Source organism: Eurosta solidaginis, chromosome 3 (genome assembly GCF_040869045.1).
Source record: "Eurosta solidaginis isolate ZX-2024a chromosome 3, ASM4086904v1, whole genome shotgun sequence".
Lineage (NCBI taxonomy): Eukaryota > Metazoa > Arthropoda > Insecta > Diptera > Tephritidae > Eurosta > Eurosta solidaginis.
The window spans coordinates 56,416,836-56,427,980 of NC_090321.1; the positions used below are offsets into that span (position 1 = coordinate 56,416,836).

At 37.9% G+C, this 11,145-nt stretch overlaps 1 protein-coding gene and 1 long non-coding RNA gene across 2 annotated transcripts; one reads left to right on the plus strand and one right to left on the minus strand.

Moving 5' to 3' along the window:
• The first annotated feature begins 1,606 nt into the window (after positions 1-1,606).
• LOC137243773 (uncharacterized) lies at positions 1,607-7,902 on the plus strand. Its single transcript, XR_010950622.1, has 4 exons — positions 1,607-1,704; positions 1,760-1,898; positions 1,969-2,125; positions 7,522-7,902. It is a non-coding gene; the product is annotated as an uncharacterized lncRNA (long non-coding RNA).
• Positions 2,758-7,510, minus strand: LOC137243772 (uncharacterized; the record flags this gene model as incomplete). Its single annotated transcript, XM_067771848.1, has 4 exons — positions 2,758-4,175; positions 4,245-5,048; positions 6,357-6,489; positions 7,466-7,510. Coding segments are annotated over 3 exons (960 nt in total), but the record flags the coding sequence as incomplete, so codon positions are not given.
• Positions 7,903-11,145: the final 3,243 nt, after the last annotated feature.

The following is an 11,145-nucleotide window of genomic DNA, read 5'->3' on the forward strand; positions in this document are numbered from 1 at the left end:
TTATTCTTCATATCTCATTCAAAATAAGCTACTACATAGTAATCTTACTTCATCAGGGGAAGAAAGCATGTGGAAGTGAGCTATTTGAACCACAGGTCACTCGCAAACAAACTTGACCGATATACACCCACGACTACAACATTCAAGATCAGCTGTGATCGTCAATATCTTAAAATAAGATACTGCACAGGATGTTGAAGACATATCCAGGTACATATGTCAAGACAGTTTCACTTACCTGGGGTTCAAATAGCTAACAACCTTTGTACTGTGCAACAATTAGGTATTTTTTGTGAAGCCGAAGGTGGAGAAATGGTTGGAGAAATATTCGGCCGAGCAGCGTTTGCATTATATTGTCTTGAAGAATATCTTAATAATAAAATTTTTATATATGCACATATTTTTTCTGAACTTCATGATTGAAAAAATATGTGTATGTGTAAAAAATAAGATTTTTAATGAAAAGAAAAATTTTAGCAAGTATAAAATTCATTATTCAGTCAACAAATATATTCATAAAAGATTCAGAAATCTGAATTAAAAAGGATTATAAATTTTTGATCACCTAAATAAAGTAAACACATTTGATTCAAATATGATTCCAAAATGTGGTTGAAAAACTATATTCAGTTTTTGTTCATCGAAAGATAAGCATATTTGATTATCCTTTTTGTTGATTTTTATGAAATATTAAAATTTAATCATCAAAGGACTTCAAAAATTATTCCAAAAAATGATCGAAAAATGATTTTCAGTTTTTGATCATCAAAAGTATTAATATTTGATTGTTTCTTTTGTTCAATTGTATGATAACTCATTATTTAGCCAGAAAGAGTAATAAAATTGTATTGATATGTAGGGAAATACAAAATTTAATCACCTAAATTCTGAGTGGGTAAATTAATATTTTGTTTGGCATTCATAAAACTCAAACATGCAAAAAATATGGAATCACGGGAGGGTGAAATTGAAATTTTTTTAAAAATCAAAAACCATTATGGCCGCCAAGGAGAGAGAATAGTTTTAACTTCTAATAGTTTTCTCATGTTTTTGACTAGGCGAAGTTCGTCGCGTTTATTTCGCGGCGTCAGGGCATTGTGTTTCAAGCATAAATTCTGTGAACGCAAAAAAGCCAACAGCGCAATGGTGTTGCTTAATATTTATGAAGTTCGTTTCCAGTTCTGATAGTCTCGAAACCTGAATATGAAAAGTGTATGGAGGAATGTAGCAGTGGGTTTTGTAAAATAACCACTATTAAAAGTAAATTAAGTTAAAATATTATAAAATGTGTAAAAACCTCGTCTGTGTGCACATGTGTATGTAAATTAAAAGTGAATAAGCCGCAAAAGTTCAGTGAGCTTGCGTGAGTAAAGAAAACACATTTATATTTTGTATATTTAATATATAGGTATTATTTTAATTAAAATAAAAAATTCCACAAATATTTGCTCGTAAGTCCAAAACTAAAGTGGAGTCATTGGTGCTTTATCGGTAACTTAATATCAGCTGATTCGACCAACCTTATGGGAATAAATGTAATCGATTATTGGTGCTTTATCGTAACCGTATCGTAGCCAAGCAATTGGTTTTTGGTTTTCAGCCGAAACGATAAACACCTGATTAGTTTTTTCTTTTATTTCATTTGTTTGTTTTGCTTTAATTTTACGATTGTTTCTATGTATATTTATTGGATTCTGCTGTTTGGTGAGTTATCATTTTACATTTTTTAAGAAAATATTAATTAAGACTGTGTTCATAGCTTAGTAAAATGGATGACAATCTAATTCAGCTGGTGTGAGACTGCCCTTGCCTCTATGACAAGACACACAAAGATTTTAAAGATTCCAACGAAAAGAGACTAGCGTGGATACAAATTGGGAGTAATCTAGGAGTTGATGGTAACTTCTTCGTTATTATTTAGATATGTACATATATACATAAATCCTTAAATACATTACCTCACTACAGAAAGCGTAGCGATGAAGCGATGGGGAAACCTCCGGGACCGCTTTGGTAAAGAATTGCGCAATTCAAACAGAGCTTCTGGAAGTGGTGCTGTTAACGGAAGGCAGTGGGAGCTGATGGAAAGCCTCCAATTTTTAAGAGGGCACATTGTTCCTAGGCCGTAAGTAATGTGGTTAAGTGTATTAGCATTTTGTGTATGCATACTATCAACATTTTTTTTAACAGAATGCGGCAAAGCTCTCAAATGCTTGATTGTGGTTCAAAGGAAGTATGTTTAAGTTTTTCCGTGCCCCTCATCTGCAGTACACCCACTCCATAGTGTTCTTCAATTTCTTCAGCTCAGCCACCGGCCTCTGAGCCTTCAACAATTACGCCATCTGAGCATGCACCAATCAGTATTCCGCCAGTTGAGCCATCAACAATTCCGCCCGATGAGGTTTCAACAGATTCGTCTTTACCGTTAACGTCTCGACGAAAACGATTTGCTGACAAACGTGATCATTTAGACGCTGCTATCCTTAATACAGTAAAAACGTTCAAGGAAGTATGTGAACGCAAGGCTCGTCGCGAAGAGTTCAGCTCAGATGTGCGTGGATTTGGGTTGCTGATGTGCTCAGCAATTTCCAAGTTAAGGGAGTCAAGACAGGCAATGGTGATGCAGCGCTGTACTGAAATAGTTATGCAGGCTCAAATTGAAGAGCACGACGAAGCGCAGTATGAAATATGCTATGAGCCCACAGACTAAGACTACATTCACGTTGAACCACAAATTATAGTTTATTAATAACAACATTTTTTAATTCAATTTTTTAATTCTTTATTCAATTTTTATTCTTGTGATTATTTTTCGTTCCTATGTACAATGAAGTGCCTTTTTTATTTGTTTACTTTTAGTTTTTGATATTAACTTTTTTACAACGTACCTAAATCAAAGTACAATACCTAAATACCAAAAGACTGAAATTTTAATAAGTTATTTGTAAAATAAAAATATACATATATACAGCATCGAACAAAACATTTTGGACAGTGGAAAACGTTGATTTTTAACCATTAAGTAAGTTTCTTTATCCGAAGCTTGGTATCATTTAAGGTCTAACTAATACTGTTCCAACTGATGCTCCAAGATTCGCACAAAATTCTGCAAACATCTGCAAATTTTGCCTTACATTTTGAACTTTTTACTCACGGTCTTCAGAAAAATTCTCTTTATGCAGTTTTGTGGCCCATTCAATTTGAGTGTAATTAAGTGCAAGTCTCAAGTAGATCAGAAATCCCATTGATTTTTGGTAATTTTTTTGTGAATTTTTTCTCCATATAACGAAAATAAATTTTTTTGGTGTGGAAAAAATGCGAAAGTCTGAAAAACTTGAGACTTTCACTTTGTTATACTCAAGTTGAATGGGCCACAAAATTGCATAATCAGAATTTTTCTAAAGACCGCGAGTAAAAAGTTCAAAATCTAAGGCAAAATTTGCAGATGTTTGCTGAATTTTGTGCGAATCTTGGAGCATCAGTTGAAATAGTATTACTAAGACCTTAAGTGATATTTTCAAAAAAAATTTAACTAAAATTGTCCGACACTGTATGTAGGTCAAAAATACAGTTGTGTTCAAAATAATAATAGTAAAATTTAATTTAGTATATTTCGACGAATTAAGAACAAAATGAATTTTTAATAATTTTTATTTAAAATATAGAGAAATCTATATTAAAAAAATTTTTAATTTTAGACAAGGTTCAGAAAGGCTAATCAAAATTAGAAAAATAGCCATTAAAATGTTCAACTTTTTTTCCTGGATCTTTAGAAAATTTTGGGGGATGGAGTTTTGTAGCCCATTCAATTTTAGTATGATAATGTACAAGTTTGAACTAGATAAAAATTTTCGCTGATTTTTCAGAATTTTTTTTTGTTGGGTAATTTTTTCGTACAACTCATGAACAAAATTAAATTTTAAATGGATAAATTTCCTATACCTGATTTTTATCGTTGGTTCGGTTTAGCTTTTGGAAACGTTAATTGTTGGTCAGAGAAAATTCATCGTAATTTTTTAAAATAGTTGGTATAAACAGTACTAGAATTAGTTGATTGTTGCATTATTGCTTGTTAATTGTTGGTCAGAGAAAATTCATCGTAATTTTTGAAAATAGTTGTTATAAACAGTACTCGAAAATAGTTGATTGTTGCATTATTGCCACAAATTCTGCATCTAAATATAACAAATAATGCATTTCTAAAATTAATGGCAAAACTTGAATTGTATATAACATAATCTTACCCATGAATGTCTTTGTTGAAATTTATTCTACGTGATCCTGAAATGGTACTGCACCATCGTTATTGAAATAATTTTTCAGATGCTCCCGCAGCTCATAAGCACTGGTTGGACCTCTTCGTCTGAAGGTTTGTACGTTGTGCAATGGACCTCCACAATTAGCTAGTTCGTTTCGCCATTCTCCATTAGTGAAATTCTGTGGGCAATACCACCGTTGCGTATCGTGCATCATTATAAAGTTTTGTAGGACCAAACATGCTAGAACAATTTTTTCGGCGTTTTCCGGGTAAAAATCCATGGTTGCTTTGAGCACTATCCACCTTGCAGTCAAAATTCCAAATGCGTTTTCAATGACACGCCGAGCTCGCGACAATCTGTAATTAAAAATTCGTTGCTCTCTGGTGGTGTTTGAACCTGGATATGGCTTCATTAGATTGTTTTTTAAAGGGAAAGCACAATCTCCAACAAAATAATGGGGAACAGGCTGCGATGTTGAGGGTAGAGGAACGTCAGGAGGCAGTGGCAATCGGCTCTCTAAAAGATCTTCGCCAAACTTTGTTGCATGAAATACACCTCCATCGCTTTGGCTGCCATAGGCTCCTACACTTACAGCTGTAAATGTATATTTTGCGTCACATGCCGCTAGCAACAAGATGCTGAAAAACTTTTTGTAGTTGAAAAACATTGATCCCGATCTTGCAGGGCATTTTATTGCAACGTGTTTTCCCTCTATAGTACCTACACAATTCGGCATATCCCACATCTGCGCGAAATCACTTGTAATGTCTTTATATTGGTGTTGCGTAGGTTGTTGTTGTTGTTGTTGTAGCAATGCTCGCCCCACCTAATAGCCGCGACCGATCACAAATTGTCATCAATATCCTCTAACGGGAGTCCAAGGAAACTTGCCGTTTCAACAGGGGTGGACCATAAGGAAAGGGGTGTTAGAGGCGCTGGTTCCACATTACAATTAAAGAGATGGTTGGTGTCATGTGGGGACACATTGCAAGCAGGGCATACATTTTGTATGTCGGGGTTGATTCTGGATAGGTAAGAGTTTAACCTGTTACAGTATCCAGAACGAAGTTGAGCAAGAGTGACACGCGTTTCCCTGGGGAGTATGCGTTCCTCTTCTGCGAGTTCTGGATATTTTTCTTCAAGTACTGGATTCACCGGGCAATTCCCGACATAAAGGTCCGACGCCTGTCTATGGAGTTCACCAAGAACCTGCTTGTGTTTTTCCGCTTCATACGGCTGGGTTCTCAGGTGCCGTATTTCCTCAAAATGCTTACGGAGATGACTCCTTAGGCCCCTAGGCGGTGCTGGTTCGTCAATCAGATGTCTGTTGGGATGCCCAGGTTTCTGGGTATTCAACAGAAACTGTTTGGTCAGCATCTCATTTCTCTCCCTGATGGGGAGTATTCTCGCCTCATTATGCAGATGGTGTTCTGGGGACATAAGAAGACAGCCCATGGCGATTCTGAGAGCAGTATTTTGGCAGGCCTGTAGTTTCTTCCAGTGGGTGGTTTTTAGGCTTGGCGACCATATGGGTGACGCGTAGCACGTAATCGGCTGGCTAATTGCTTTGTATGTGGTCAAGAGCGTTTCTTTATCTTTTCCCCAGGTACTGCCAGCAAGGGATTTGAGGATTTTATTACGGCTCTGAATTCTTGGAACAATTGCGGTTGCGTGCGCACCAAAATGTAGATCCTGATCAAACGTCACACCCAAGATTTTGGGGTGTAGGACAGTCGGTAGCGTAGTGCCATCGACGTGGATGTTCGATTTGAGGATTTTATTACGGCTCTGAATTCTTGGAACAATTGCGGTTGCGTGCGCACCAAAATGTAGATCCTGATCAAACGTCACACCCAAGATTTTGGGTAGCGTAGTGCCATCGACGTGGATGTTCGATGGCACTACGCTACCGACTGTCCTACACCCAAAAATCTTGGGTGTGACGTTTGATCAGGATCTACATTTTGGTGCGCATGCAACCGCAATTGTTCCAAGAATTCAGAGCCGTAATAAAATCCTCAAATCCCTTGCTGGCAGTACCTGAGGAAAAGATAAAGAAACGCTCTTGACCACATACAAAGCAATTAGCCAGCGTAGGTTTACTCAAATATATTGGCGACAGCGTTTGCCATATGGCTTCGCATTTTTCCAACACAATTTGTCTCACTGTGGTCCTACCAATTTTGCAGCTCCAAGCTAATTTCTTGAGAGGAATGCCATGTGCTAAGTACTTAAAAATAAAATTAATATAACATACATATGTGGTAAAGAGTAAAGAAATAGGCTAAGAGTCTAGTTGAGGGGTCGACTGCTAATACGCTACCAAAAATATCGAGAGAGGTGTCAAACGACGCTTCTTGACATCAGTATTAATAATCCGAAGGCGGAAAATAAAAATTTTAACGCGTTCAAAAGTTATTAACGAAAACCCGAAAAAAGACCCGCGGGTACCTCCGAAACCGGTGGTCGGACCCATAGTATTGTTGCGCAGAACACCTTTCTGCGTTGGCGGCCTTCGGCCGCGCTTATAAAAAACAACCCTGGGCTACTCCATGCCAAGTCCGGGTGTGTGGTATAACCGTGGCTACCGCCACGGTGATGCACAATTTTTTTTGTGGGTACAAACACAACAACAACCACATGGAAATCGCCAAGTTCAACTGCAAATATCTCCGGACAGAGACAAAATTTGTCTTTTCCGCCTTCGGATTAACGTTGTCGAGGTCAAAACGTGTCTTTCGACACCTCACTCGATATTTTTGGTAGCGTATTAGCAGTCGACCCCTCAACTAGACTATTACCAGAAATAGTTACTGAAGGGTGATAGACAACCGTTCTTCCGCATGAATTTGCTCTCTTGGCTTGCGAAGCGATGGAGACATTAAGTTCAAAAAAACTTCATAAACCGGACGAGTCATTCTGGTGTGCGCAAAAAATTGGTCTTCATCCATTTTCTTTATTTTAAGGAAGGATTTTCGGTGATAACCGCTTTCATTACGGTTGTTATTGATAGGGTTATATCGCCACCGCCTTTTGTGCACTAATTTCATTCTTTGAGCGTACAAACCCATAATTGAAAGGAATAAAGAGTCTATTTCTTCGTCACTGGACATTTTTGATTTCGCACCTTGCTTTTATGTAAATTATAATAAAAAGTACATACACAAAGTTTATAAATGATATACATACATATATAAGTAACTCACATTTCGCACCACAATTACTAATTTCCTCAAAATGTATTGTTTACAATTTTTTGCAGTCAGTCAGCTGTTTACGGTTACCGCACCAATAATCGATCAGAATGTATCGTATAGGGTTACGTTAGGGATACGACTACAGCGATACGACAAACGGCACCAATGACTCCAGCTTAAAGTGAGTCTGTTAGAAAGCTAAACGAGCTTTTTCTTAAAACTTTGTTTTATCAGATGATATTAGGGCTGATTACATTCAATACGGCGTCTACAGACCACAACCACAATAAGGCAAAGCTTTACGACAACCGTAGCTAAGCGCTGGCTTCTTGATTACTTTGAAAGCGGCTGCCACCAATATAAGTTACAACAAAACAAAAGTAGCGAAAAATTTAGAAAAATATATTAATTATATTGTGGCGAATATTAGCAACACTAAGGCATCCTGCCATCTCGTAAGGCGATACTAAGCAGTCACTTGTATCAGCTGAGAGAAACGCACAAACACATGCATATATCTGAGATACTCACAAAAGTATGCAATCATCGGTGGAAGTATCACTCACATATACACGCGCATAGTGCTATGCGGGACGCTATAAACGTGCATCTGTAGTTTATAGCTGGTAATTAAGTAGTAAATTCTAGAAGAAGAAACGCCTAGAAGTATGCGGCCGACACAGCAGAGAGTATAAAAGGAGCAAAAGTTGAGTAAACAGAATCAGTTTGATTTAAGCACGCTATTGGTTGCGAAGGGCGGCCACCGTGGTGTGATGGTAGTGTGCTCCGCCTACCACACCGTATGCCCTGGGTTCAAACCCCGGGCAAAGCAACATCAAAATTTTAGAAATAAGGTTTTTCAATTAGAAGAAAATTTTTCTAAGCGGGTCGCCCCTCGGCAGTGTCTGGCAAAAGCTCCGAGTGTATTTCTGCCATGAAAAGCTCTCAGTGAAAACTCATCTGCCTTGCAGATGCCGTTCGGAGTCGGCATAAAACATGTAGGTCCCGTCCGGCCAATTTGTAGGGAAAATCAAGAGGAGCACGACGCAAATTGGAAGAGAAGCTCGGCCTTAGATCTCTTCGGAGGTTATCGCGCCTAACATTTATTTTTATTTATTGGTTGCGAAGTATAAGTGTTATTGTGAAGTATTTTCAAAGTAGTCTAATAAAGACCATTTTGCATTATTGTATATTGGAGTTATTTATTCAACAATTTAGCAATACGAACGTTAGTAGATGGGGTAAAATAAGCGGAGTTTCACTAAATTCGTTACAATATTTAAAAAACGCCCAAAAGATAATTTTAGTTTTTATTATCTGTTATTTACCTACTTCTATTTTGGCTTTTAATGACAAAATAAAAAGGACGCCACTCACTGTCGCTTCCCAAAAATAGAATTAATCTGGCTATAACAACTTTCGTGATTGTCATGCTGCTCTGTGGCGATGAAAATAACGACACTCATAAGCACATGTGTAAAAAATTTTGACATATGTCGCTGGTAGCAACCGCCGTGAATGTAATCAGACCGTGAATCAGGCTAATGAAATGGGAACGAGTAAGTAATTAGTTATATATAGTTCGCAACCTACTTAATTAGCGCTTAGCCGTTTAAACGGTTATGACCGTCCAACATGGCGCGCCAGTCGCTTCTTCGGTCTGCTAATTGGCGCCAATTGGTCACACCAAGGGAATTTAAATCGCATTCCAACGGGTCATTCCAGCGGTGCCGCCCTCTTCCTATGCTTCCATAGGCGGGTTCCGATAAAAATACTTTCATAGCCGGCGCGCCATCTTCCATGAGCATAACATTGCCTAACCAGCGTAGCCGCTGCGTTTAAGTTCGCTGAACTATGTTGATGTCTGCGTAAAGCTCTTACAGATCGTCATTAAATCTTCTTCGGCACTCGCCAGCGCCAACGCATAGAGTCCGTAAATCTTTTAAAGAACTTTTCTCTCGAACACTTCAAAGCCGCTTCATCTGATGTTGTCATGGCCCATGCTTCTGCACCCTATAGAAAGACGGGTACAATAAGTGACTTGTAGAGCGTGATTTTCGTTTGCCGAGAGAGTACTCTCCTTTTCAATTGCCTACCTATTCCAAATTAGCATTTATTGGCAAGAGTGATTCTTCGCTGGATTTGAGAGCTGTTGTTGTTTGTTTTAATTCTGGTTCCCTAATTAACTAAGTCTTTTAATATTTCGAAATTATGGCTGTCAACTGTAGCGTGGTTGCCAAGGCGCAAATGCGCTGAATTTTTGCTCGATGACAGCAGGACCTTCGTTTCGTCCTTTTTCACAATCAAACCAATCTTTTTCCAGCTTCGAGTAAGCAGAATTTATGGCGCGGGTGTTCAGGCCGATAATATCAATGTCATCAGCATATGCCAGTAATTGCACGCTTTTGTAGAACATTTTTCCAGAGCGGTTAAATTCTGAAGTATAATTTTTTCCAGAATCAAATTAAAAAAGTCGGACGATGGGGAGTTACCCTGTGTGAAACCTCGTTTAGTCTCAAACGGCTCGGAGAGATCCTTTCCAATTCTAACTGAGCTGACGGTGTTGCGCAACGTCATTTTGCACAGCCGTATAAGTCTTGCGGGGACACCAAATTCAGACATAGCGGCATATCGGCAGCACATTTTCGTGCTGTTGTTGTTGTTGTAGCGACAAGAACACTCCCCGAAGGCCTGATGGCCCTTTGCCGGATGCAGATCTTGTAAGTTCTGGTAACATTTTTATACTCAGTTCAGCAGAGCTCACAGAGTATATTAACTTTGATTGGATAACGGTTGGTTGTACAAGTATAAAGGAATCGATATAGATATAGACTTCCATATATCAAAATCATCAGTATCGAAAAAAATTTTGATTGAGCCATGTCCGTCCGTCCGTTAACACGATAACTTGAGTAAATTTTCAGGTATCTTGATGAAATTTGGTATGTAGGTTCTTGGACACTCATCTCAGATCGCTATTTAAAATGAACGATATCGGACTATAACCACGCCCACTTTTTCGATATCGAAAATTTGGAAAAATGAAAAAGTGCGATAATTCATTACCAAAGACGGATAAAGCGATTAATCTTGTTAGGTGAGTTGAACTTATGACGCAGAATTGAAAACTAGTAAAATTTTGGACAATGGGCATGGCACCGCCCACTTTTAAAAGAAGGTAATTTAAAAGTTTTCCAAGCTGTAAATTGGCAGTCGTTGAAGATATCATGATGAAATTTGGCAGGCTCGTTGCTCCTATTACTATATGTATGCTAAATAAAAATTAGCAAAATCGGGGAACGACCACGCCGACTTTAAAAAAAATTTTTTTTAAGTCAAATTTTAACAAAAAATTTAATATCTTTACAGTATATAAGTAAATTATGTCAACATTCAACTCCAGTAATGATATGATGCAACAAAATACAAAAATAAATGAAAATTTCAAAATGGGCGTGGCTCCGCCTTTTTACATTTAATTTGTCTAGGATACTTTTAATGCCATAAGTCGAACAAAAATTTACCAATCCTTGTGAAATTTGGTAGGGGCTAAGATTCTAGGACGATAACTGTTTTCTGTGAAAAAGGGCGAAATCGGTTGAAGCCACGCCCAGTTTTTATACACAGTCGACCGTCTGTTCTTCCGCTCGGCCGTTAACACGATAACTTGAGCAAAAATCTATATATCT